Source organism: Anguilla rostrata, chromosome 10, assembly GCF_018555375.3.
Source record: "Anguilla rostrata isolate EN2019 chromosome 10, ASM1855537v3, whole genome shotgun sequence".
Lineage (NCBI taxonomy): Eukaryota > Metazoa > Chordata > Actinopteri > Anguilliformes > Anguillidae > Anguilla > Anguilla rostrata.
The window spans coordinates 33,663,720-33,691,446 of record NC_057942.1 but is presented as its reverse complement, the minus strand read 5'-3'; the positions used below and the strand labels follow the sequence as shown (position 1 = coordinate 33,691,446).

At 41.4% G+C, this 27,727-nt stretch overlaps 2 protein-coding genes across 10 annotated transcripts; one reads left to right on the top strand and one right to left on the bottom strand.

Annotated features, from left to right (window-relative positions):
- Positions 1-297: 297 nt before the first annotated feature.
- On the top strand, positions 298-21,742 carry rufy3 (RUN and FYVE domain containing 3). 9 transcript variants are annotated; one of them, XM_064296628.1, is made up of 19 exons: positions 299-812; positions 9,965-10,138; positions 10,954-11,071; positions 11,502-11,603; positions 11,953-12,076; positions 12,214-12,234; positions 12,718-12,782; positions 12,876-12,941; positions 13,056-13,125; positions 13,816-13,908; positions 14,575-14,658; positions 15,085-15,252; positions 15,611-15,708; positions 17,817-17,936; positions 18,949-19,084; positions 19,505-19,578; positions 19,690-19,717; positions 19,948-20,025; positions 20,566-21,742. In XM_064296628.1, exons 1-19 carry the CDS (start codon positions 545-547, stop codon positions 20,707-20,709), a joined length of 2,031 nt encoding a protein of 676 aa, XP_064152698.1. In that variant the 5' UTR covers positions 299-544; the 3' UTR covers positions 20,710-21,742. The 9 variants fall into 9 exon arrangements, with proteins under 9 accessions (XP_064152705.1, XP_064152698.1, XP_064152699.1 ...); XM_064296629.1 differs by having other exon boundaries at positions 11,502-11,607; positions 11,957-12,076; XM_064296634.1 differs by lacking the exon at positions 299-812 and adding an exon at positions 879-1,365.
- A 1,244-nt stretch (positions 21,743-22,986) lies between these two features.
- On the bottom strand, positions 22,987-27,663 carry grsf1 (G-rich RNA sequence binding factor 1). The gene is made up of 9 exons (XM_064296639.1): positions 27,203-27,663; positions 26,967-27,114; positions 26,542-26,697; positions 26,008-26,142; positions 25,363-25,501; positions 24,974-25,086; positions 24,330-24,436; positions 23,449-23,584; positions 22,987-23,036 (listed from the first exon to the last, which is right to left on the bottom strand). The coding sequence occupies exons 1-9, from the start codon at positions 27,437-27,439 to the stop codon at positions 22,993-22,995; spliced, it is 1,215 nt and encodes a 404-aa protein (XP_064152709.1). The 5' UTR covers positions 27,440-27,663; the 3' UTR covers positions 22,987-22,992.
- Between the last annotated feature and the right edge of the window lie 64 nt (positions 27,664-27,727).

The window sequence follows — 27,727 nt, the reverse complement described above, 5'->3', positions numbered from 1 at the left end:
TATATTTGACCTACATTTTTTCTGTGTGCGCGCGCGCTTACGTGCTTCTTACATTTCAGCAACGATAACCTATTATTTCTAATTGACGTAAGCTGGCTCTCTCGCCTACGGCAGTATTAGCTATTAATTTTACAGGGTAAAATTATTAACTAGTTTGTCTTCATTGCTTGGTTTTAAAGTAATTCCCACCACGCCTTCCATTCAACATTATCATTCATAATCATCCATATTGCACAATCATTGTTGTGGCATTTTATTCATTTCTGGAAGTGCACTATGCCTTTAAGAACACTGGCAAGTTTGGTGCTCAGGTAAACAAACGGCGTAAACGTCATACTAGAGACATGAAGCTTGTCCTTCTCAAGTTCTTACTTTTAGAATAGGTCAGAAAATGCTATAATGCGATATGACAGATTCTTTCCGTTCAATAAACCCAACAGAGATCACAGCCTTTCACGAGGATTACAATCGAATTTAAGTTTGGCTATGACTTTGCATTCGTTCTGCTGAGACAGGAAAAGAGTCACATGAATTTAAGCTGAAGATGGCGGAGCAGTATTCAGCATCACCAGGACGCGTCAGGGATTTGCAAGTTTCAGAACATTTGGCCCCTTCTGATGCGGGTGGAATGTCACAGCAACAAGACAATAACGGACATTACGCCAGCAGCCCAGAAGAATCGTTCTCTCCTACCTCGGTCATATACTTTAAAGAGGCATTAAGCTCTGGGAACATACAGTTCACAAAGCGGGAGCCCCAGCTTCCTGAATCACCACAGTATGAGTTTCAGATTCAGAAAATCAGGAGTAAAAGTAAGTGTTGACATTTGGCGAAGTTGTTTAAAACGTCTGCGTTGAGTCCCAAAGGTAAAACGAAACCTTTAACGTTTGATTATGTAGTTGATTTGCTGTAACATTCGCTGGTTGTGTGCAAGGAGCGTCTTTTCGCGCACCGACCGCCGCAACACGAGTGAAACGAAGCGCGTTCTTCCGAAGTAGCATATGGAGCTGAGCGAAATGATCTTTTTCTGTGTATTTGGGATGTGGGAGAGTAAACTGGACATTATTTCCAACACAAAGCCTAATGCATTTTCCACCCTAAACTAACCTAGGCTACTAAAATATCTGGGTGCCCTTCCCAATGTCCCATCTATGCTATATCATTTGTGTGCGGTTGTTCGTCACAGTCACATGATAAATAAGCCATTGATGGCAGGTCGATCTGTTTAATTAACATTTTTTTTCGTGGTGTGTGGGGCGGAAAAAACAGGGTATGCAACTGAATGCATTACAGGGGAATTCATCTACGGTTAGGTTAGCTAGTTTAGCAATGTATCTTCATGGGTCAAAAGGGCAAACGGAAACGGTAGGCATTGGCTAACGACAACAGCACTATCTGCCCAAGGCTCCTAATAACAGCTCCACCAGTCGTTGAAATTTTAATCACCAAAACATAAGCAAATAAGAACCGAATTTATGTTAGTTTCCCCAGGCCGTTGCTTTGCCAACCTAAAGTAGGCCGTGTTGGCTGCGTAAATTAGGCGATGTCGGACAACTTTTCATGTAGCCTACTTTGATAGGCTAATTAAGTGACAGTTCACGAGCGGGTATCGGAAAAGGCAAACTAATAGTCCAAGCAAGTAGTGAGACATCGATCACTAGGGTAAAAGAAATGAATGCTGACACGAATGCCTATTACATAAACTGCATTACTAATAGGAAAAAAATGTTATCGTCAGACGGATGTTGGCCTACAAATGGTCCGTATTGTCAAATCACAGTTGAGGCAACATCAATTACGAATATTACGGTAAAACTAACAATCCGTGTGGGTGCAAAGCATTGAAAACATCAAGCTAGCAAGGAAATCTCGACAGTGACACCCGTATCACGAGTGGCATGTGTTTGAACTAGGATATAAATAGGATTAACTCAGGAAATTATGCGTTAACTAAATTCGGTGTAGGAGATGCCAGGGGGAATTTTCAACTTCTGCTTATCTAAACAGAAGTAGTCTACTGTTGCAGCGATTCAGATGTGTGTCTGTGAAGAGGATCTGAAATCGACTAGGCTAACTCTTAAATTGTATATTTTCCATTATAATCAATGGACATTTATATTTATCTAGCTTGCTTTACGTGCTCACCTCTTATGGGTAGCATATTTGCCATGTCTACTGGCGTATTATTGGATTGGATTTAGCCAGGTAGTATGGTAGCTATCTCCTGAATTGACGCAAGCAGATACTGGTAGTGGACAAACACAAAAAACTTGTCTAACTGGAAAAAGCTTCATGAGTAGGGCCTAAGCAATAGACGCACGCTGTGGTCCCAGAAGCGGCGGTTTCATATTTAATTCATCGCATCGATAGAATCTTATGCGGCATATCACGGCAACTTAAAATATACTGATGAAAAGCGGTCATTCGTGACCCAAAGTGACGCTCTCTAGACATAAATAATAGGAAAATAATGGGGGAGGTAGGTGTGCCATATTTAATTTATTAAAAAACAACGATGTAGGCCTATTTGCTGCCCGTGTAGCTAATGTAATTCACAATTTTGCTAGAAGTAATTCCTAACACCTTAAAGAGGAATGTTGGCTGCCACCCTGTCTGCACTTCGCAAAACCTTCAAAATTAAGCGTAAATGCATCTAATACATTTATGCCATTGCTTTGCGATTGCAGGAAAGGTAGTCTGTCAGTTCTGGATGTACTGGAAGACGGCGATATTTTTATTTGAAACTGAGAATTGCCTTTTTGTTGGCCGGTCTATCAGATTTATTGATGGTTGTCTGAAGCGCAAGCGCTCGCCAGTTTGCATAACAGTGCGGTCTTTGTTTTAGTACTTCTTTAGGCTAAATAATTATTTTTTTTCCTCTCAGGCTTAACAAAACGCAATACATCAAACTGGGTCTGAGCAAAAAACAACTCATGAACGCACGTCTAACTGTATTTATTCGTCACATTACTTTCAGGGAAAGAAGTAGGTTGCATAATATAGCCTATATAATACATTACCATACATTGTTTTACTCAAGATACACTACATTTCCAAAAGTATGTGGACACCCCTTCTAATTACTGGTTTTGCTATTTCAGCCACACCATTGCTAACGTGCATAAAATCAAGCATACAGCCACGCAATCTCCATTGACAAACATTAGCAGTAGAATGAGTCGTACTGAAGAACTCAGCGACTTTCAACTTGGCACTGTCATAGGATGCCACCTTTCCAACAAGTCAGTTCGTCAGATTTACGCCCTGCTAGAGCTGCTCCAGTCAACTGTAAGTGCTGTTATTGTGAAGTGGAAATATATAGGAGCAACAGCAGCGCATCCATGAAGCAGTAGGCCACACAAGCTCACAGAACGGGATCACTGAGTGCTGAAGCATGTAGCATGTAAAAATCAACTGTCCCTGGTTGCAACACTCACTACAGAGTTCCTAACTACCCCTGAAAACAACATCAGTACAAGAAGTGTTTGTCGAGAGCTTCATCAAATGGGTTTCCATGGCCGAACAGCCTCGCACAAGCCTAAGATCATCATGCCCAATGCCAAGCATCAGCTGGAGTTGTGTAAATCACGCCGCCATTGGACTCTGGAGCAGTGGAAACGCATTCTCTGGAGTAAGGAAGCACACTTCACTATAACTTCACTGTCTGATCGATGAATCTGGATTTGGAGGAATGCATAATTCCATGTGTAATGTTTGGTGGAGGAGGAATAATGGTCTGTGGCCAGTTTTCATGGTTTGGGGTAGGCCCATTTGTTCCAGTGAGAGGAAATCTTAATGCTACAGCATGCATTGACATTCTAGAGAATTGTGCGCTTACAAATTTGTGGCAACAGTTTGGGGAAGGCCCTTTTCTGTTTCTGCATGACAATACCCCCGTGCACAAAGCAAGGTCCATAAAGAAATGGTTTGCTGAGTTTGGTGGGGAAGAACTTGACTAGCCTGCACAGAGCCCTGACCTCTACCCCATCAAACACCTTTGGGATGAAATGGAATGCCGACTGGGAGCCAGGCCTTACGCCCAGCATCAGTGCCCAACCTCACTAATGCTCTTGCGACTGAATGGAAGCAAATCCCCGCAGCCATGTTTCTAAATTGACTGGAAACCCTTCCCAGAAGAGTGGAGGCTCTTCCAGCAGCAAAGGAGTTGTCCACATACCTTTGGAAATGCAGTGTATAACCTCGGCAATGGCATTCCATTCCACTTACATTGAGCAGCTTGCATAATTATTTTTTCTTCGGGAATCACGTTGATGGTATTAACTTACTGCAAGAACACTTGAAAATGAATGGACATTTCTGGGGGAAAAACTATACAGGGCAATTTCCTTTGCATGTTCTTGTTAAGATGCCAGTAGGTTGGCAGGAAATATATTTTGTTTTCTGGGGGTAATTTTGATGTTGCTTGTATTATACTGCATTCTGATCTCACAAAGAACACCTTGCCACATGCATGCATCACATTGGCCTTTTGTTTGATTGTCATTCCCATTAATGTCATTATCCTTGTCATAGGACTAGTCTGTACAGTTGCAGGGAGTTCATTTTTTTGTTATTGAAAGTGTTAAATTTTTAGGTCTGTGTAGGCCTGCTGATTCTCTTTGCTGGATAAGAAATGTGTGTGGCAATTGCAGTTGCCACTTCAACGGTGCTATCTAAGATCTCATTAAACTTTAGTTTGGTCAAATTTTACAGCTCAGAGCACAGATGGTCTTGTGCTAAAGCGAAGTCATTGTAATGACGTTGCTGCAGTCTCATCACTCAGTGGCTGAATAGCAATTTACTCTGAGCGATAAAAGTGTGAACATAATGGCCTTTATTGATTTTCCTGGATGAGATGTTAAAAGATTTGAGAAGCAATGGAGTGTTTGCACATTGCGGCATCAGTCTTTGTGTAACAGAGTTTATTTCCTCCGGAAGGGAACATTTAATATTTAGCCGTTAAATCGGACAGTTCACCAAACTTCTAGATGCTATCATTTTCATTATTTTCCTAATGCTGAGCCTGGATTTTTATGACAGTAGTTCTTATGCAAGGTGGCAGTGGGCAAAGGATGCATGGAAGCATTACATTGGAAACAGAATCAATCTGCATTTGATTAACAGGCCTGCTTCTCACACAAGGAATGCTGTCAATACCAGAGAGGTAGATGCGCTTCCATTGCATCAGCAGCATCAGTCAGGCTTCTTGGGATTTTCATTTTTTTTTTTTCTGCTGGTACCCCCGGCACACGTGACGCATGAATTTCAATACAGCTCATCAGGCGGCCATTTTGGTATACACCCACCCCACCTCAGCACACTGCACTGCACTGCACGCAGCCAATCCAATTAGTCCGAGGCCAGCTCAACAGGGGGAGCGGAAGGTTTTCGTTCCGGGACCGGTGACAGGCTTTTTGCGGCTCTTCCAAACCCCCGCGGCCGGGAAGCTGGGAACAGCAGAGTGAGCGGCGACAGCTGGCCGGGCTTTTGTTTCCGAGACGACGGCTCTGTTGCCCGCGCGCATCTGTGATCTGTGGGAGGGGGGGATGAGGGGGGCGCGGAGGGAGTTGAGGAGGTAGAGAAAAGAGCAGCATCTCTTTTAGTCCTGCCGCTGAGGATCGCTGTCAGCCACTCCTCCTTTCCTATTCCCCCCTTTTTTTGTTTTTTTTTGTTCTTCCTTTTCTCTGTCCGCTGTAGCTTGTGCATCAGCTACCAGGAGAGCAGAAGCTGTGGGTTTCTGTTGCCTTTTTTTGTTTTTTGTTTTTGCTTTTTTGGGGAGGGGGGAGTAGGGCGTTTTTTCGTCACCTGGCATCGGGGATAGAGTTTTCCGCTGCCGTCGCCGTGCCAGCTGAGTCATCATGTCTGACCTGACGCCCCAGAGCGAGGCCCCGACCCCCACCACCGACAAGATCACGCAGGCGGCCCGAGAGACCATTTACCTGTGCAACTTTAGGGTCTCTGTGGACGGGGAGTGGCTCTGTCTGCGCGAGCTCAACGACATTTCCCTCACCCCCGACCCTGAGCCGGCCCACGAAGGTACGTAAGGGCGGTGCGGGGGTGTTGGGCGGGGGGGGAGGGGGGGATGAGCAAGCTGCGAGGCGGGGCTCGCCAGGCTCGCTGTAATCGGGGTTAGTGGGGTCTGCGGACTGTCTGTGGGTCACTGTAATGGTATTCACAGAACGCGCTCTTTCATGCGTGATGCAACGAGCCAGAATGTTGTACTCGGCTACTGTGCAAAGCTGTGTTTATCGGCAAGGTGCATGAGAGCAAAAAGCTGCCATTTGCAGAAAAATAAAATAAAATTCCTGTTAATTCTGCAAAGGGCAGAAAGTCAGGATGTGCATATGATACAAAGAATAAAGAATTTTCTAATTACACGCTCATACCTTTCATTGAGCTGTTTTTTTTGCAGAACTGCTCGCGTGTGTTATAGTTGCATTGCAGTGAGGTTTGGTTAAAATTGTTTAACATATGGCACCTGCTGTTTTAGGTTTTTTGAAGTGTATATGGTCTGGATTTTTGTCCGCGTTCTTTGAAAAATATTCAATTTTCTGTATTTAGTACAGTCATTTTTTGGCAGAAAAGTTGGTATTGACCGTGGCACACAAAATTTAACTATTTGTATTTTTTTCATCTTTGCACCCTTGGTCCTACAGTAGGTCAAAATAATGTTTTAGTTATTCTGAGAAGATGCAAAGCTATACAAAATCTACTTTTCTGTGATTACTGGATCTAATGTAATGAATCTAATGTTTGAGAGTTTTCCATATGATTAATAAATATATTTACTTTTAAAGCAATTTCCTTGATGAAGATTGATGCAAACCCAGGCTAGGGTACCCTCTTTAAGATATATTAGCCTTACATTCATGCCACTGTTTATTCTAGGCTATTCAAGAGGTAGGCTTATAGTCTTGAAAGTAGTTCACAAAAATCTTATACTGATGTAAGAATGTGATATAATAGCCTACAAATCATCAATAGCCTATTTCTATCAGGACATATTTAGCCTAATCTTTGTAGGCCGAGGCAAGCTGCAGTTGTAGCTTACAAAATAAGATCACGTTTAGTGCAGGAGACTCACACATTTTCTCTTGCGAGCGTCACACATTTCTGTTCCTAATTAGGCTATCGCTCTCTCTCCTTTTTAATGGTTTTGATTTGGAATCATTGTCAAGCTTAAGATATAGGCTAGTTAACGTAACTTAGCACATTTATTTTCCACAATGAAATGTCCAGTTGCCAGTTGAAATTCTTCATTCTGTCTCTTAGCTGTTAGCATCTATGTTTAGTGAACCGCTGCGTGTAAATTATTGAGGGAGGAAAACAGTTCCTCAGGATTCTCATCTTAACGGCTTCCTTTAAAGAAAATGCTCAACCTGTTACTCCTGCAGCGTAAACGTGTTGACTAGGTCAATGATAAGCCCACTCGCTCTCGATTATTGGAGGTTACTCATTGATGCCCGCATTAATAATTGAATTTGCTGACAGTTTAACAGGATGGGGGAGTAATAGCCTATGTGTAGTAATGTGTGATTTTCTGAATTAAATCAATGCATGGAGCCTGAGCTGCCTTTGATTACGTCTGCTCTGATGTTATATGGCAGCATGACACAGGTTCCAGCAGAACGGATATGACATTGGATTGTTTTATGGTCACCATGAGTTACAGACATTTTGTATTCCTGGCTCCTCCTAACGCCTATAAAAACCAGCCAGGGAGACAGCGAGCGGGTCGATGTGCGGGAAATGCTCAATAGCCTACACCGTTTACGATGGCCCCCGTCTAGTTTGCATTTAATAACCCTGCCAACTAAGGAGGGTTAATAAATCAGGTCTGTGCATTGATGGCTTTCCTCTATTGCATTGGAGACCAAAGTCCTGGCAGCCTGTGCAGATAAGCTGTTCCTAATGGAGGTAGGCACACTTGGCCGACTGTCGTACTCAGGTGGGGAAATCTCATTGTCGACTCATCATAAATTGATTTGGGTGCATTCAGGTGCAGCACCTTGTACTGTTTCGGATGCAACTGGGTCCATATATTTACAGTATGTCGATTTAAACTGGAGCTATGCAAATGCATTTGTCATCGAATTGCCAAGGCAGGATCAGCATCCGAGGTTTCAAATGTGCCACACTGAATTTGATTCCTGCCTGGGGTGTTATTATTGAGATGCAGTTTTTTGGCTTGCAAACCTATTGGTATTTCAGATCTAGAACATAAAAATGAAAGGCATAAATATAATTTCCGACTTTTCATAACCACCGAGGGCAGGATTTCTCCTTTGGTCGTGAAATGGGTTTTGCGGTATTTGCTTCTTATTATGAAAGGCAACGGAAATGTTTACCAGGGCTGTGCCTTTCACCTCTTTGTTTTCGGTAACTTATGAATGTAGGCCTACTGAATGCATGACACACTTCTTTTTTCTTTTCTTGTCTTTGTTCCTTTTCGTTGCTCTTTGAAAAAAAAAAAAAAGAAAGATTTTGACAGATTTGGCAGAGTAAATACAAATATTTGATCAGTTCAAAGGTGAGTATTACAGCATAGCATTCAAGCCCTCTCCCCGACCTGTGTTCTGTGAGAGGAGCTTCTGCAGCAATAGAACCTTACAGTACCTTAACCACCGTCTCGCTCTCTTTCTCTCTTTCTCTCTCCGATGTCCGTGTGCCTCTAACGGGCCCTCACTGTCAGCCTACAAGGTCTTATTTCCCACCTCTCTCTGACTACATGTTCCAGATCTATTCGTGGTTTTACCCACCGGCTGTAGCCATGCTACCCTCTGTTTTATAACCTTGAGTCCCATGCCAAGGCTATGAAGCCACTGTATGAATAACCTTTATGTATTATCAAGTGCACTGTGTTTACTGCTTGAATGTGTCAGATTTCAAAGGTGTGAAAAAAAATCTGTTCTTGAACTTTGGAAAGCACGGTAGAAAAATTATAGTGAAAATATTTGTTGTCATGCGGCAGCGAATGGATTCATGTTGTGAGTCACTGAGTTTTCTCATAATGTCCCGAAAATTATTGTTATTGTGAATAAAAATATCTCCTGTGTCTATATATGAGGCAATTCACAGTGTCAAAGAAAACAAACACATGACTGTATTTCTAGACTGCATGAAATTACTGTTTTTAATGCTACCAAGTTCACATTAAATTTTTTCTCTTGGCCATTCCATTAAGCTTTATTGATATTCTCATTTTTTTTTCCCACTGTTCAGATCTTTGAATCTGCTAAAACTATAACCATTTGTAGCAGTAAGGATAGAATGCACTTGTTATGACAAAATGTCAGTTTACAACCATTTTTTCCAGTCCTTCCTTCAGTTTATTCTATGAAGCCTGTAGGGGCTAGCTCTGACAGACAATCTGCCCTTATAAAGAGCAGCACACTTCGGGGTCTGTGGTGCTGTACAAAGTCTGTATTGTGAAATGCACACACACACGTGCACACACACACACACACACACACACATACCGCCACACGCGCACACACACACATTCTGCAGCCTACTAACAGCCGTCTCTCCAGCCACCTGCACTGAATAACACTGAATTAATTTCGCGGGCTCTCATTTCTGTCTCTCTGCTCATGTTCTGAACCACTGCTTTCCAGAGATTTTGCTTTGCTTTCCAACCACATTTCCTGGCTTCAGGCTTTAATTTTCCAGCGGTGGGTTTTTTTTTTTTTTTTTTCTTTTTCTCTAGTAAATGAAACGTACATGTGATGAAATGTAAGTTTTGGTTTAAAAATTTTACAGGCTTCTAAAGCGTTATAGAATTCCGAACACATATTTGACCCAGGCCTTACAGATAAAAGTAAACACTCTTTCATTTTCCAGATGTAGGCCTAATCATAGCTGAATGCCATTGAACGGCTCTTCAGCTTGTTTGAGTGCCATCACCATGGCGACCAGCACAAGGGCTCCTTTTATCCTCACCGTTCTCGTCCCTCTGCTTTAGATCCCAAAGACCCAATCGCCATCGAGAGGCTCAACCTGATGAACATGGCCAAGCTGAGCATTAAGGGCCTGATCGAGTCCGCCCTCAACCTGGGCCGGACCCTGGACTCGGACTACGCCCCCCTCCAGCAGTTCTTCGTGGTGATGGAGCACTGTCTGAAGCACGGCCTGAAAAGTACGCCCCCTAGTGGCTTCGCCGGCTTTCTTTGTTTGGCCAGGCTTATTTACCGCTTGTGACGGCTGTGTGCTTAACTGCACTGCTAATGCACAGACAGCCTCTCGTTGCAGGGCGGAGTATCACTTGTTTATTATGTAATGACAAGACTGATACTGCCTGCTGATTGGTAGGTTCTGTTACCTGTCAATTTTGATTGCTCTGCCATTCTGCATATAATTATCTTAGCTTTAGACCACAGTTGTCTCCAGCTGTGTTGTCAGGTGTGGGCTTACGGATGCTTTGCTTTAGTTTCGGCTGATGTGCAGATTTGTGGCACAAGCTGTATGATACAGTTGCAGTCGTAAAGTGAAGTCACACAGTAGTAACATGTCTGTTTGTTGCCTGTTGTGTGAAATTGATATTATGGCTAATCCGAGGAAGAACTATATCGGCATGTTCTGCTTCAGACAGATACTTTTCCACTTGTTATTCATATAGTGTGCTCAATTTTTGAACATCAGTTTCAAAACAGCACATGTCCTTATATAATAACTGGTTGTGTAACTCCTTTCAGCGTTTCATGCCTAGTCATCTGGAAAGCTATGCATTATGATAGCCTTGCAGCTTGCCAACTGGGCAGCAAGACCTCAAAGCCTATATAGCAGTCAAAACAAACTCAAGCCCAAAACCTGCAGCAGGATGCTTCAAATGCCATTGTTGTTATTTACAGCAGTGTGCACACTGAATGTCCATCAGAACATATATGCTCAACATCTATAGTAATTAAATGGGTTGTGTTCTGGAGAAGATTGATTGATGTTTCTGTATTGTAGGCAAGAAGACGTTCCTTGGGCAGAACAAGTCTTTCTGGGGCCCTTTGGAGTTGGTGGAGAAGTTAACCCCAGAAGCAGGTGAAATAACAGCCAGCGTGAAGGAGCTTCCAGGTCTGAAGTAAGCAACTTCTTAAGCATCTGGTCTATAGTGCCATATGAAAGAAGCTATATTTTTGACCAATGTGAGGTTTTTACCAGAGTAATATTCTGTCTCTGGTGACAATAATGTAATGGTGACCTATTTTTGTTCATTTTGAAATGAAAGCAGGCCATACATTAATCATGTGTCTCATGGTGCCTGACAACCAATCCACCAAAGGATTTTGTGAATTTAAGGTTCCAGGCTGTGGACAATGTCTAACTAAGATTAGCTTTTTATTCTCCACTTAAGACACTGAACCATATACTGCCATTGTGAATTTAGTGTCTATTTGGTGGGAAATGAGAGGGAAGGCTAAAAGTCAAGGGTTTTAGGGTTTTTGGGTTATTATTTAATACAATATGTAATCTTATTTGATCTAAAAACTTTGCTCCCCCCTCCCTTCCAGAACACCCCTGGGAAGGGGTAGGGCATGGCTTCGTCTGGCCCTGATGCAGAAGAAACTGTCCGATTATATGAAGACCATAATCAACCGGAAGGATTTGCTCAGGCACGTCCGTTTTCATACTGCACATTTCAACACTCTCTCGTCCTTTTATATGTTACCAAATTTATTGTATAAATGTGAAGATTTAAGGGCATTTTTCCAGTTTTTACAAAAACACCAATCTATCTGAACATGAAGTAAAATATAAAATCATATATGTAAAGAATAAGATATTAGCATAGGTCATATACTGTATATTATGGAAAGCCAACAATTGATACATTTTCAAATATATACAGGACAGATTTGACAGGCATTAAAATATTGTATACTTATCAAGTTTAGGTGTAAAATACTAATGAAGGAAGTGTGTGGTTTTTATGTGGTTAACAGTGTGTGCTTTTTCCCTCAGTGAGTTCTATGAAGCAAATGCCTTAATGATGGAGGAAGAAGGAGCTGTGATCGCGGGCCTGTTGGTGGGGCTCAATGTTATTGACGCTAACCTCTGCATGAAGGGAGAAGATCTAGACTCTCAGGTGACTTCACCTCTTACTACAGGATGCATATCATCTTCGTGCTGCTCAGTCTGCGGATGGGCTAGCATTTTGTCATTAGCGCACTGGTCTGGTTATGAGCTGCATGCATTAGTTGAGCACGGTTTCTTCTGTTACAGTTCGGCAGCATGTGGAACCGAGTGAGTTAATGGCTACATTTACATGCACACCAGCACCCCAATAATGGGAGCAATTTATGGCAATATTTAGATTGAGTACACATGGATTGAAGTAATGCAGTTACTCCAGAAGCTGCATTTGCATGACTCTTTCTATAATCAGTGTGTGCTCAACGGAAACAATGCACACGATACCCATTCTTGATTTCATCTGTGATTTTTAACTTCTACCTGACACGTGCAGTTTCGAAATGCGGAAAGAAATCAGGAGTAAGATGTCTGCATGCACCAACAAAAATCAAATGATTGGGCAAAAATCCAAGTGTCTTAATTGGGATTTGAAAACGCCGATTGTGACCTTAGGCCAATGAAGATAATCAGATAAAGGCATTTACGTGACCATTGCAAATTGTGTGCATGAAAACGCACCCTGTGCTGTTAACTCCATATGTTGTTTCTGTAATGGTGGTTGACGTTCCTCCTCTGTCTTGCGCGCACTTGCAGGTCGGTGTTATAGATTTCTCCATGTACCTAAAGGACGGAGGCCACAGCAGCAAAAGTGCAGAAGGGTGAGTCTGTGTCGGGGATGAAAGCTTTTTTCTGCTATTTCCTCTACCCACTGCTTAAAAACTGCATCCCTGTGTCTCCCTTCTGTGTTTCAGTGATGGACAGATAACCGCCATTCTTGACCAGAAGAATTACGTTGAAGAACTAAATAGACATTTGAGGTACGGGTATTTAGACAGACCTGTCATTGAAGACATGTGCTCTATGCCTATGTGGATTTACTGTTTCCCCCTCTTTAAACTGCTGGAATCACTGTTATTCCTCTCCTTAAACAGTGCCTCGGTCAACAATCTCCAAGCTAAAGTGGATGCCCTCGAGAGGTCCAATTCAAAGTTAACAGAAGAGGTTGGAATTTTCCCGTTGTTTATTCTTTTGTGTTCTGATCTTTAGTGTTGGGAATGGAAGGCTTTCTAAACCTCATTATGGAAGGAGCTACTGTGCATCATTAACTCCAAGAACCAATCAAATTAGTACAATTACCAGCAGTCATTAGCTCCTATCCAATCAAATTACTATGCTCTCCAGGGGAAAACAATATTATTAGTTCACATCAGCCAGTTATTGATAGTATGTGTTATTTTATTCTTTATTTTCCTGTGATTATGTCCGTAGTTCATATTTGGCATATTATCCATTTACAAAGCTGGATATTTATTGAAGAGCAGACTAAAGTGGTAGAACATTCATTTATAGTCAGGTTTGAATTCAGAAAATGCAATTATTTAATTGGCATGGTGTGCCAAGTAGACAGGGTTGTACAGGCAGAACATTATGTCTTTTGTCTTATTCTGTCCTTTCAAATCTGGTTTGAAACGGATGCCCTTCTGATATTGGCTGTTCAGTGGAACAGCAGCAGTGCTCCTTGTATATGAACTTGCAACTCCACAGGCCCATTTATGAACACTGCTGCAATGCCCCCACAGATGCAAGTGCACATGCAAGCACACACATCATTTCATTTCGTCTTTTTGTCTCCATTTTACTCCACACATTTTATGAAACTTTGCTGCTCTGTTCTCCTTCCCCTTTTTTTAGCTTGCAGTTGCTAACAACCGGATCATCACTCTTCAGGAGGATCTGGAACTGGTAAAGGAGGAGAGTTCTCACATGCTGGAGTCCAATCGCAAGGTATTTACACCTCCTTAGACCCTTGTTTCTTTATTTTGGAAACACCTAAGCATCTGAAGCCTAATCAAAACATCCTAGGTTAAAACTAATAAATATTACTGACAGACATTTTCATTTCTTACTCTGCTCATATCAGACTTTATTGAGTACATGTGCATTTTGGAGAAACCTTAAGGGATCATTTCTTGGTAGGACATTTAAAGAACATTTACTGGTATATATTTGCTGTGCTATGTCTCCATGATATTCTTATGCTTGGATAGGCCTTAATTACCTTCCCCCTTAAGATGTCTGTCCCAGGGGTGGGAAATCCAGTTTCAGAAAGTAGAAATCCTCCCCAGTATTTTGTTCCAACCTCATTGTGAATTTGCTAATTAGCACAATTCTTCAGCGGGAGGTAGAACTAATTAGCTAGCTGAGCTGAGTTCTTAGGTAGAAGAAGCTCATGGCGGGACCTTTGCTTTCTGACCCCTGGACTTTCCTCCGCTGTCTTTCCTGGACTTTATTACTGATATGGCAGACTGCCTGAAGTGCAGTCTGAGAGAGCAGCTTAGGATGATAGCTTTATGACACTGCAGCAGCCCATGTGTAATATAGAGCATTGAGGCTGGAACTGAGACTGTAAAATGGCCGACTGTGGAGTGGATGTGTGGTGTGTCCACGCAGGCGTCAAAACCTGATGACGTGGCGGATGGCCAGGTCCTGGGAGAGGCGCGCAAACAGCTCAAGGAGGAAACCCAGCTGCGATTGGTCAGTATCTTTTTGATCTGTCCATGTGCATCTTATTTTTTTGGTAGTTACACGTAAACATTGGTAATTATGTCTTGTCGTAAAAAACAAGTGTTGCATCAGCATTTGGCATCATGGAAAAGGAGAGTATCAGGATAATGGTATATGAGTGTTACGATAGTTGAATATGAGTGTCACGATAGTTGAATATGAGTGTCACGATAGTGGAATATGCTAATAGTAGTTGATTCCAGCACTTAGTGCTGCATCATTACTTATTCTTTTCTGTAGATAGCACTGCTCTTAGGCCACTGATGGTTCTTTAAGTTTCTCCAGGTGCGAGCGGCAGCTAAATGAATGCATTGCCATGTAGTGCCATGTAGAGAGTGAGCCTGGAGCCCAGTCTGAGGGGTGTTAGCGCGAGCCTAACCTTGGGCCCTCCCTCAGGACGTGGAGAGAGAGCTGGAGCTCCAGATTGGGATGAAGCAGGAGATGGAGCTCTCCATGAAGATGCTGGAGAAGGACATCTGCGAGAAGCAGGACGCCCTGGTGGAGCTTCGGCAGCAGCTGGACGACCTGCGCACCCTCAACCACGAGCTATCCCACAAGTCCCAGGTACCGCTGGGGCCCAGTCACACTCGTCCAGGGGAAGGGTGGAGGGAAAGACAAATAGATGGATAGACAGACAGACAGTTTTTTTTGGTCTGTTCTCAGAAATGTGCTTTAAATACATTTAAATGTTTAGAAGTAATTTACAGTTCACACATCCGAAGGATTGCTTTAGTATTTCCCCTGAGGGAGGAGATGGTTCCCTTTAAGAATATGTTTTATGTGTTTGTCTTTGCAAGGCAGCATGTTATTCCAAGGAGAGCACTGGCTGTAAATAACAGTTAAACAAGGGTAGTCCAGGCTGTCAGGAACGCCAGCTCTAATATACAGCACAGTGGTGTGATGTGGTATGGTCTGCACACAGGGTACAGAGGTCGCCGTGAAACAGAAGAGTGAAATAATCAGCCGCTTGGAAGACAAGGCCAACCAGATGGCAGCAACTATCAAACAGCTGGAACAGAGGTAGGTACTAGTTTACATCGCCCACAAGGCGTCATCTAAAATACTGATGTAAGCCCAGGCCAAAAGCTCTTTGAAGAAATGCCCACTGGTTTTGCAGTTTATGATTTGTAATTCAATTTTGACGGTTCATTTTGTGGTTGCCTCGTTCCAAAGAGAAACAAGGGAGTTGTTGTGTAAAGATTGTTTTGATTAGTTGTCATAACCGGAACACGCTCCTTGCCAGCCTTCCCCCTCATTACTTCCTGTTGGAGATGCACACTTCCTCTCTCCCTCGTCAGGACATGCTTTTTTCAGGCCAGCGGGTTATCCTGTCCGATAATAATGGCTTTTTTTCCTCTTCTTTTTCTCATTATTTTGTTCTTTCGCACCATTTTCACCCACCCCCCATTGCTGATTTTATTTTGTTTCCTGGACAGGGAAAAAGACTTGGTGAAACAGGCCCGAAATCTTAACTCTGCGGCAGAGAAGCTGCTTCAGTCACAGGACTAAGCAGTGAACGTGACCGTTTCATTAACCCGTCAGACTCAGATTATCAAATCCTGTGTAATACGGAAATGGGAAAAACGAAATAAATAAAATGTAAAACACAATCAATTGTTTTACAAAACCCCAAAGTCTGTCAGACTATGATTATCAATTCTGGCATAATATCAAAATATGGGTGGGGAAAAAAAAAGAAAAAACAATTCTGTTAAACACATTCGTTTGTTTCACAAAACCCCAAGGTGGTTTTCTGTAGTCTTCAGGGAATTCCCCCTTATCTCCATCAGCACCTGCTAGACCAGTTCCTTTTCCTATGTTTGTGCGGATTACAGGAAAAAAGACCTATATAGCTGGAAAGAATCAATCCATGAGCAGTTACTTTGTATTGATTTATTTTTCTTTAGTACGGTTTATATCCTTGAACTATGTCTCTTGAGAATTGCATTTCCTTCCTGTTGCTACTCCCCATGTCTAGTTTAGTTTAGCGTCAAAATGGGAGATGACATCCCATTCTGTTCATAGGCAGAGTAATGTTTTTCTTAGGGATAGAGGGGATTAGAAGTGCTGCTCTGTGTGAACATCATTCTAGGTGGCCTGTTCTAAAGAACGTTTGGATGTGGAAGAAAATTCAGAGTATTGTGGCACTGATATGTCTAGGTGTCTAAGGAATACTTAAACACACACTACTCTTAATTAATAATGCCATTTATCCAGGCTAAAATGCAGCTGTGTCCCTCTCATTGTTGGACAATGGATTCCCCCCCCCCCAATAACAATGAAATTGAAGAAACATTTAACAGTATGTAACAATCTGTTGATTATACAGTATTTGGTATTCATTAAAGGATTCTTCAGTTTAAAAAAAAAAAAAACTGTGGTTACACTTATATTGCACTGGTGAACAACAGTGAGCTCTAGGTTCTGCTGCAGCATTCATGCTTATATAGATTCAGATTTAAAGGGAGCTGGTTTTTTGGTTGAATGGCTGTCATCCATTATGCAAATGAGTTGGAAAGGCTGATGTCGTCTTTAAATACAATATAAACGTGTGCGAGAGGTGTGTAAAAGATTTGGAAAATAAACATGTACATAATTAAAATTAACCTTTTGGTTTCACTTCTGTGTGCTGATCAATGACGTGGCTGAACTACATGAAGTCATTGAACTCACGTTAGCAGGAATCACCGAAAGTGAAACACAAAGTGAATTACTCATGATCCTAATATTTCCCTGGGGTGCAAAGTTTAAGCTGCCTAACGCATGTGTAAGGTTGTTGTTTGTATGGAAGTTGTGGCTGAGTTATTAATTAATCGGCAGCATATTGGAAGGAAAAAATAGGAAAATGTGTGTTGTTTTAAAACTGATGTAAAAAGCAGTAAAAACGGCTTAATAAAACGACAGTTTGAAAACGAGTCGGCCTGGTTCACCATGTTTGGACGTAGCCTTCCATTCTTTTGGTGGAAAGAATGATGTCACCCCCCATTCCTTTCATCTCCAAGCTGCCATTTGCGTTTTGCTTTCTTTTTTTCTTTTTTAACCCCCCACCCCCCCTTTAATATGGGAGGGGGTGTTTCTCCCCACCCCGACTTTCGGTTTTACCACAAGTTCATGTGGCTCGAACCCAGATCCAGGCAGGCCGAGCGGGAGCGGGACCTGGCCAACGAAGCCAACCGGCTCTTCAAGCAGGAGTTTGGTGACAAGATCGAGAGCCTGCAGCTGGAGGTGGAGCAACTGATGAAGCAGAGGTACAGTATCAGTGTTAATAATTACAAAAATAATAATACTCATGTGCTAGCATGTTTTTATTAATGATATGTTATTAATATTTATATACTGCTTTTCATCAATGGTCACTATGTATGTCACAGGCAAGTATACAGTAAAACGTTATCCAAGAAACAGAAGTCGACAAATTAAGCCACATTAGAATCACAATGCAAAAATATGTCCACAGTGTCTAAAATGCTGTACTCTAATGCTGTTTTTTTTTTTTTAAAATTTTAATGAGCCCACTTGGGGCACTCACCAGATCAGTGTGTTCCCTTTGAGGAATAGTCCACCTGCTGTAGCACTTAATAGATGTACTTCATCTTACCTGTACTGCTAACAATCCCACTGGAACTCAATATCTTTAAATCATTTGCACAAAATGTCTTCGGTGATCAGTGTTGCGTAGTTATTTACATTCACAGTTGAACATGTGGCTGTGGAAGTTGACCAGGCTCTGGAAGGCAGTTGTTTCTTCACTGATTGGCAGCATAATCAGGTCACATTTATTAGATCAGCCCACATGACAGAGTTTCAGTAAAGTCGTGACTGTACTAGAGCACGAACGAACATCATGAGCCTTGGTCTCATTTAAGGTCAGGATCATGTTCGGAGGTCTGGACCAGACCTGAGGCTATTGTTATCTGTGGTAGTTTTGCATGTATATTCCAATAACTGAAGGAGCTGCCAGCAGAGCATTAAGAAAAATTAACGTTTAACCTGTTATTAACTGCTCACCTGCTAAATTTTCAATTTTCCCCAAACTGAAAAACATGTTTGTCATGATGAACACCAAGGCAAATGGTGGGGTGTAGAAGGTAGCGGTTGTTCGGTGTGTTTGACAGGCATACGTTGGGGATGCAGCTCCTGAGCCCTAATGTTATGCGGTGGGTGTAATAAGTTAGCAAGTGTTGGGTGTTTTACAGTTGTGCACTTGGGGATGCAATTGCTGAGGCTAACGTTATACGGTGGGTGTTGGGTGTTTTACAGGCATGCATTGGGGATGGAGTTGAAGAAAGAAAGGGAACGGAAGGGCGGGGCTGCCCACATCGACACCCCATCAGGGGAGAAGCCGCCCCCCTCCCCACAGAAAGATGTCAAGAAGCAGATGGAGGACATAAGAAAGGTGTGAACAGATGCAGTGCCCTCCATAATTTTCAGGACAAATACTTTTTTTTCTTGATTTGCCTTTGTACTCCACACTTTTATATTTGCAATCAAACAATTAATGTCGTTAAAGCATAGATTCATAGCTTCAGTATTTTTATACACTTGGGTTTCACCATGTAAAATTTGCAGCACTTCTTATAGGTAGACCCCCCTTTTCAGGGAACCATAATGTTTGATCTGAAACTACATAGCTCTGTTCAATAAACTTTTCGGTGGTCCTATCTATTGTTGGACAATTAAGCCTTGTGGAGTGAATATGTTCAACTCTAGGAGTGTTCATTACAGCTGTTAGAGTCTTTCTGTGATGTTTAATTTTGTAGAATCAGGCCAGTTTTACTGACACAGTAGTAAATGTCCATATTTTTCCCCCAATTAGGAGTTGGAGGCAGTCAGGAAAGAGAACGATCAACTGCGGACAGTGTTGGAGAAGGAAAGTCTTGGTTCGAACACGTGAGTGGGAGGAAGTGTCTGTCCAACCCCTTGTTTGTAAACGATCTGACCATAAATATCGTTTAATTGAGAATTTGTGCAGTTACGCAACGTGTTTTTCTCTTCTTTAAGGTCGTTGTCACAAACTGAGGATGATCAGGTATGTTGTGTGTCCTTGCCTGGAATGTTCAGTAAGGTCTTTCAACACTAATAGCATTATCATTACCATAACGTTGTCAAACTGACACAGTTTTCTTCTTTATAGCTACTAATATGGACAGTAGCCTGCCCTGTATTTGAGCCCTGATTTACCTGCTATTTTTTGAGTACAGAAAAGGACATAATGCTTCTATGGTGAACATTTCATTCTCTTTTTGTAATCTTTCCAAGGATCAGTCATTAACTGAAGACATTCAGCCATCAATCTGCAATATGTGTGAGGAGACGGACTCTCTGACAAGAACCAAGGTACTGTACTTAAGACATGACAGAATGACTTATTGCCATCTGTAGTCTAAACCACAGATAGTACTCTGCTCTACTCTTTTCATTAATCTTTGCACCCCATTTTAAGCGGAAAACAAGTATCACTTAACTAAAGTTAAATATGAATCACCTCTGCTGTATTGCGCCTTCAGTCATTATGGGATATGGTTTGCCCTCTTGGTAATGGTAACATACTAGAAACACAGAAGCATGAAGAAAGGTGGGCACTTTCTATGAATGGTCCTTTGTAAGAGTGATATATTCCTTCATAAGCCCTACATTAGACATTCATAAGTGCTTATGTCACTAACCACAAGGAGGCAGATGGTGTATGCCATGGTAACCGTCACTTGCTGCATCGGTGGTGGCATAACAAACCATAACCCCATTTGTGCTTCCTGACATACACATTTATGTGTGCTTATATCACTTATGAAGGAGTAGTAAAGTTTTTTCAAAGAAATGATGTATAGAACATATACAGTATGAGTGGCATGGAACCTCTATGGCTTTTTGTTGCAGAGACAGTGCGAGAACTGCAGCGAGGTGTTCTGCGAGAGCTGTCTGGCCAATGAGCTGCCTCTGCCCTCTTCAATCAACCCGGTCCGAGTCTGCAACACCTGCCACTCAAAGCTGCTGCAGCAGTACGCTTCAAGCCCATCCTGACCCTCCAGGGAAACCCAAGAAACACAGCTGATCAATAAACACACAGTATCATTATCGAGAAATACCAGACAGGGAAGCAGCGTGACTATTAGAGTCCTTTTGAGTCTATGAACCTGGACGGGTATGAATTTCACACATTATAAGGACTGGCCTCTGGTTGTACATTTTTGGTAGAAAGGGCGTGAATCATTGTGTGAAAGTTTTTATCAGTGTTGCGCATGTTCATGTCTACATTCATCACGGTAACATGGAACGAATGGCGAACCGCAAATGTCCACTAAGTGGATCGAAACTGCACTCGTGCAGGCCAATACAACTTCCTCTAGCACAAACTTTATGGAATATTATATTAATAAAACAGTATCTGGGGTGATTTGCAATTGTAATACTTGAATTGCTCTGAGTTCCTTTCCCCTGTCCTTGTCCCACAACCCTGCTGTGAACATTATATCTTAAGTCAAGACAGATTATGATATGCATTTGTGATGCAGTTAGCATGCCAGTCTTACCTTGGCCTTTTCCCATTACGAAACACAAATTCTATCTACTTTATTTCAAGAAGCTACCAAAACATAATGGTGTTTCCAAAAGGGTGACAGTGCATTGCGCACAGTGGTTTCATTCTGCGTTTTAGCAATAATTATTCTTCAGTAGTAGTTGCTTTTGTTGAATTGCTGAATGTCTCATAATGCACAAACTGAATTCGAATCGGACACCATTTCCCCAGGGACTTTACTTTTAATAGCATTTATGCTTTTTTTCCCCCATTTCGGCAACTTTTCTCCAGTAACCACTGTGTTTGTCTTTCACAGTGTCGGACTCTGGGTAAAACATGGAATGTGCGTCATATCAAAGATAGCTACTTTAATTAAAGCATTGTACAATCATGATTTATCTGCATTGCTTTGAGTCCTGGGAGCTTTTCTCATTACTTTGTGGCTACAAGCTGTTGTAACTGGAAATTATGGTGTAATATTTTGCTGGGGTTAATTTCAAAGGATTGCTGAACAATAAACGTTTTATTGCAGAAAAATGCATGAGTGATTACTTTCGGTGTTGATCTTGACACATGAAAGGAGAGCAGGAAAGACTGCAAACAATCACGTTATTACTGTGAACAAAAGATTCATGCGCTTTGTATTTGGATATTTATGTAAAGCTGTGTGTCCAATATTTAAATGAGTGTTTGCAAGTCTGTTTTTGGTAGAGTACTCAAACTGGAACTCCAGGGGAGACCAATATGCTTTTAGTAGAACTTTAAGATGGATCCATTGAACAGACAATAATTCACAGGCTATTCAGTAGGTTAGCACAAAGATAAAATCACCGTCCCTCAGAGTATATTTCTGGGGCACAACAATCTGTTTTGTAGGAGCACTCTTTAAGTGCAATCTCTGAGCATTTCAAGAATAAGAGGTGGTAGTGCATGAGAACCTAGTGTTTCCATAGCTGGAATTTGTATACTTTGTCTGTATACTTGATACAAATTGAAACTTTTTACTCAGTTCACAGTTGTACGGTTACACTTTGGTTTATTTCTCGAATGACTCGCACTGAGAATTAAGTCTAAACAAAATTGAGAAGCAGCTGCAAACAAATTTTGAAACGACTGTGTTCCAAGAATGGCAGACAAAGGCTATGATAATTTAGCCAAAGTCCAAACCAACAGGCCTTGGTTTCATTATTAGCTTGCTTCCACCAAAGACAAATCGATTCTTAGCGCTCTGCAAGCATTATGAATGGCATTTCGTCAACAGTCTTCAGAAAAATACTGGCAGAGCCTTCATTTGCAGTCTACAGCACATCATCTTTAAAAAAAAAAAACAATTGTTCATTTGCATAGTACAACAGTACTTCACAGGAATGTGTTTATTGATAGTGGCCATTCTATGATTTAATTGTACACTAAACCCAATGTCAATAAATAATTCAGATGCAAATAGGAGTTCTTGGTATCTGGACTTGCACATGCTCGCCTTTTGTTCATGTTTTCACCTGCAAAACAAAAACGGTTATGAAAATTGACCATCTAGTAATATTTTTTTCACCAAGTTATAGGCTAGAGGAGCATACAACAAATCTGCATCAAACGTTATGCTTCTCAGGCTTTACAGCAGTAATAGTTCCAATGAACACAGACACTCATTCCTAACCAATATTTACTTGTTCACCCTGCTCAAGTTTAAATGTTTTCATGCCACTACAAAAAAATCATGCTGTTTGACAAATCACAGCACATTTAAATCAAATTTTTAAATCATACCAATATTTTTCAGCCAGATCTTATTGTCCCGGAGAATTCAGGAACAACTCAATGTATCGTTCTTCTACAGGAGGAGGAAAAAAAAAACATTTCTGTTACCACATAAATAACAATTACATGCAATCTATTAAGAACAATGCCTCTCAATGCTACTTCTACATGTTCAGTAGATAATTCACCCAAGTTGGAAATGAACAAATTGACCATTTAACATTTAAAATTTTTTATATAAAACATTTTTTAGAAAATGTAATTTTATTTCAGAGAACACAGATTTCTATCCAGAAGGGTGACACTGATACATAGAATAAGACAGCTGTAAATGAGCAACTAATAATAATAAGCAACTGAACTAAAATATAGGTTTTACTTATCATTCACATTTACTACACAGCCCCATATTACATGCAGTCCTAGGTGGGCTGAACATCCTGTTCTCGTTGTTACGTATTCTTATATCCTATTGGTTAACTTACGCATGTAGGCCTTGTCTTTAGACATGGCCGACAGTGCGTCTTCGTGGCTGGCGAAGAACACGTCGGCCTCTCCGCTGGCTCTCCCATCTGGGCCGTACTCGATGAGAATCTTCTTCAGTCTCACCGGTGAGAAGAACTGGAAGAGACACACGTGCATTTCAAAAACGTGTGACAAGCTATAATTAGGGCCCTTTGGACTCAACGACCGACCAACTCAACAGCCTGTAACGCCGTTCACCAGGAGCAAGACGCTGGTTTAACGAGGAAAACCTCCTCGTTAAACCAGCTGTGGAGCAATATTAAATTATTCCAGTGTAGCATCTCAATCATCGCAATTAATCACTTAATGAATACAGATTATGCGCAATTGTGGCACTCTTGACTAATGTTACATTTCCCGATTTTATTCAGTATTCACAGTAACGTGTCCATAATACATTCATTTTAACCCATAACAAAATGCAATTACGCAAATAGCTATATGGAGCTTTTTTTTGTATTACTTTGCATATTATTATAAAGAGAAAATCTCAACAACAAATAGTTTATGTATGATATATTGTCAAGACGATAATGGAAAACCAAAGGAAATTAAATATCGTTCATTACAATGTCCTTGCTTTCCTCTCATTTCCAATGTCTGCCAAACTGTGTCATTAGCACACAATGTTGTGGTAATTGGTCTTGCTTTATTAAATTAATCACTGCTTAATCACGGCCAGTTTACATATTCAGTTATCAGAACTTCAGACTACCAATCACGGTCACCAAAACGCTCAGGGTGTTAACAGTAATCAATTGCCCCTTGACACTACTTTAAAACTGATATTCTATACATTCAGAATTGATGGTATAGCTTTTCTTTGGTTGTCTTGTCTCACATTTACAATGTCTCGTCCAGTCGCTTGAAATGGCAAGCCTCTCATGTGTACGTAGTGTACAGCCATTCTGGGGACTGCGTTTGATATGGGTACTGAATCAGTAGTTTCTGTGAAAAAAACAAAAACACATTCCAGATACAAGCGCTGTTCAATTAGATTTTCACTTAATATTTGAAGAATAGTGGCTGCAGTAATAATAAATGAATGATTAAGAGTTTCATATGAAAATAAAGGAAGTGCTGGACACAGCAAGCATTCATGAACTAGCCCAGCGAGGAATATTTACTGTACAGGGTGTGTGCTGGGTTTAGGAGATTAGACAGAAATATGCTTGGGATTTATTTAATAATGTTGGACTTTTTCAACAAAACTGAACAAATGTCAATTCAAGCTCTAACCACTGTAGTGCTTGTTATCTAAAAACTGCATCGTAAATACTGATATTATTCCAGAGGATAATCCACAAATCTCTGTTTGTCTTTGAAGTTTTCCTTACAAAATTGAAAAAAGCCTTTAAAAGTGTTGAAGTTAGCTACCGTAAAAAATGAACATCTTCCAATGTGTCAAAATCACTTATAAGATTACAGATACAGTATTTCAATGTTCTTCTATATATTAATGAACAAAAAAAGAAATTATCGTACTGCTTTCAGGTTGAGGGTGTGGCTCAGCAGGAGGTAAAGATGGAGACACCTCCTCCCTCTTTCTCCTCTGGGACTGGATTTCACTTTTCTGGCTGGGAAACACCTCAATGTACCTGAACGCGAGCATATCAACACAAGCCGTCAATCACTCCCAATAAACCCCGGTTTTAGCTTTCTCTCCAGTCCTGAGTAAATATTTTATACAGGCAGGCTTCCCAATATTTCATTAAAAGCTATGGCAAGCAGAGATGTTGATTTAAAAGTGGCACTTTTGTTGGGGCAAGCGTCAGTTCTTCTGGATGGTTGTTCCAGATATGTGTAGCATAGTAGCTAAAAGCAGCTTCACCATGTTTTGCTTTAAAGGCACAACAGTCAGAGGAATTGCTTACCTGTTGCCCATGGCCTCTTTGTGCTTCTCCAAAGCCTGATCCGCCATTTCCTGCGAGGCAAACTGCACATAGCCGTGCCCCGTGTTTCTCCCCCTGTTGCTCGTGACCAGCGTCACCCCGCCCGGAACTATCTCCAGACCTGAGGATCACAACAACCCATTACCCCGTTAGCTAACCACAACAGCCCATTACCCTGATAGCTAAAACTCAGACAGCGTTTCCATAAAGGGTCACACCATCTCCAGACCTGAGGACCACATCAGCCCATTTTCCCCAATAGCTAAAACTCACACAGCATTTCTCAAACACATTGAATCAATATTGCTACTATGTCAACAAGAAAAGGTGTCACATATGCCATTTTTATATGAAGAAATTAAGGACTGACACTTTAAAGCACTGCATTCTGAATCACGCACCGACTTACAGCACTTCATTTATGTTGTAACGTCATACATGAACATCTTCTATTGGTTGTGACACAGATCACTTGTCATCAACTCAGGAGCTCAATGACTAAACTTTAGTGTGTGGACTTATGCAAGCCGGTCTGGATAGGAGTGTTAGAAAGTTCCTTCATGTACATTGCATTTATGTCAAACAGAAGGAGCACAATGGGAGAGATGGGTATCCAGGGAGCCTGACCTGAAAAGAACCGAGCAACGTCCTCCTCCGTACAGTTGTAAGGAAGGCCCCGGAGCTTGACCACTCCATCCTGGGCCGGGGGATGGTCTGGTTGCGTCAGGATTTCCTCAGCTTCTCTGTTTGTCACTTCATAGACTGGAAAATAAAGCATGAATCAGGCCTACCCACCTTTTCCTGTACAGGTGCAACCATCACATAACACCACAGTTTGCCTGTTGCATAAAGCTTTGCTGTTTTTATTTTATTTTTACTTTATTTATTTGGGGGGGGGGGGGGGGGCAGGAGGTCAGTCAAGGTTGCATAACCATGGCTGACTGCTGAAAATCATTTACTGGTGGATTTAAAAATAATGTGGTTGAGACAGTGCTGGGGGATCAGCTTGTTCACCTAAATAGTTTTCCTCCAAAGTGGTTGAACAACTCAAATACCGATCCACAATATACATGCTTGCAGACTTCAAAAAGTCGGTTGTCAAAGTTTATCATGCCCCCTCCCGAACATAGTGACTTTGAACAGCATGAAAACGTGACAAACCTTCCACATATCGGGATCCCATGTACTGTCTGTGTTTCTCCAAAGCTTTGAGGACGTCCACTTCCTGTTCCAACTCAATGAAAGCTTGTCCGTTCTGTTTCCCCTGCTTGTTTACAGTCAGATGTATTCCGTTCACCCCATCACGAATTTGGCACTCTTCAAGCCGAAAAAACATAATGAATAAAAAGCAAAATTGTTATTAAGTCTGTAACCTAAATTAGAAATGACATTGTGAATACGTTGATATTAATTCTCATGTCATATATTTTCATGACGTCTACTATCATGCCATGCATTTTCAGACATTTCAGACTACATTTAAAAATACGGCTAGTAAGTAGCGGCTGTACAGCAGTGAGGTGTTATTTTTGTAAACAATGATAACCGTATTCCCCACAGACCTTTAACCATATTTAAGATCTTACCTGAGAAAAATTTCAAGAGATCTTCAGCTGTACATGACCACGGAAGTCCTTTAAGGCGGACGATGAACACCTCCTTTCTGTCAGGTTCTGGGTTTGAATTATATTCAGGTAAAGGTGGATAGTCGCCTTCATTGAAAGGAACTCCTGTCTGATGCCAAAGAATACGCCTTTAGTAGGCCGACGAGATATCGTTTTATTCATCTGTTCATTAAGTGGGTGGCAACATCTTTACTTACCTCGGTAGACAGTTTTTGCAGAGACAATACATTTCTGAGAGAAAAAATCCGAAGGTGGCGAAGATGTGCAGCTGTCCAGTGGTGATAGAACTGTGGACGTCCACTTGAGTCTTTTACCATCGCCAGAGTTCTGGCTGCCCAATTACATTCCCAAATTTTCCTGGAATTAATATATCTTGCGGTAAAACTCCTAAATATTGAAGAGGTCAGCAAAGACCTGCAATGTCCACTGGCCATTTTTGATAACCTTAGCGCTGACTGTGCCTGAGTGTGGTTCTAAGCCACCTAACTAGCTACCAGATTGCTAAGAGACTACAGACTGGTATCGCTATGGGCGGACAAGTCTTTTATATAAAAAAATAATAGAAAAACATTTTCAATACAAGCTATTTTGGTAAAAAGTTACCAATGTCACCGTCCATCCTGCAACACGTTGGTAACAAAAGGTCAACAAACCTGTTCTGTATAAAGAAGACAATACCTTAGTATGAAGTAAGCTCTGCAAATATTTTAATGTCGCCATCT

Excerpts from the sequence above, each read along its gene's own strand:
- rufy3 (XM_064296628.1), top strand. The coding sequence starts at position 545 with ATGGCGGAGCAGTATTCAGCATCACCAGGACGCGTCAGGGATTTGCAA. Across the intron at positions 11,072-11,501 it reads AAGGAGCTTCCAGGTCTGAA|AACACCCCTGGGAAGGGGTA; the intron begins GTAAGCAACTTC and ends CCTCCCTTCCAG. Across the intron at positions 12,783-12,875 it reads AGCAGCAAAAGTGCAGAAGG|TGATGGACAGATAACCGCCA; the intron begins GTGAGTCTGTGT and ends TCTGTGTTTCAG.
- grsf1 (XM_064296639.1), bottom strand. The coding sequence starts at position 27,439 with ATGGCCAGTGGACATTGCAGGTCTTTGCTGACCTCTTCAATATTTAGG. Across the intron at positions 27,115-27,202 it reads TGCAAAAACTGTCTACCGAG|ACAGGAGTTCCTTTCAATGA; the intron begins GTAAGTAAAGAT and ends CTTTGGCATCAG. Across the intron at positions 25,087-25,362 it reads AAAGAGGCCATGGGCAACAG|GTACATTGAGGTGTTTCCCA; the intron begins GTAAGCAATTCC and ends GCTCGCGTTCAG.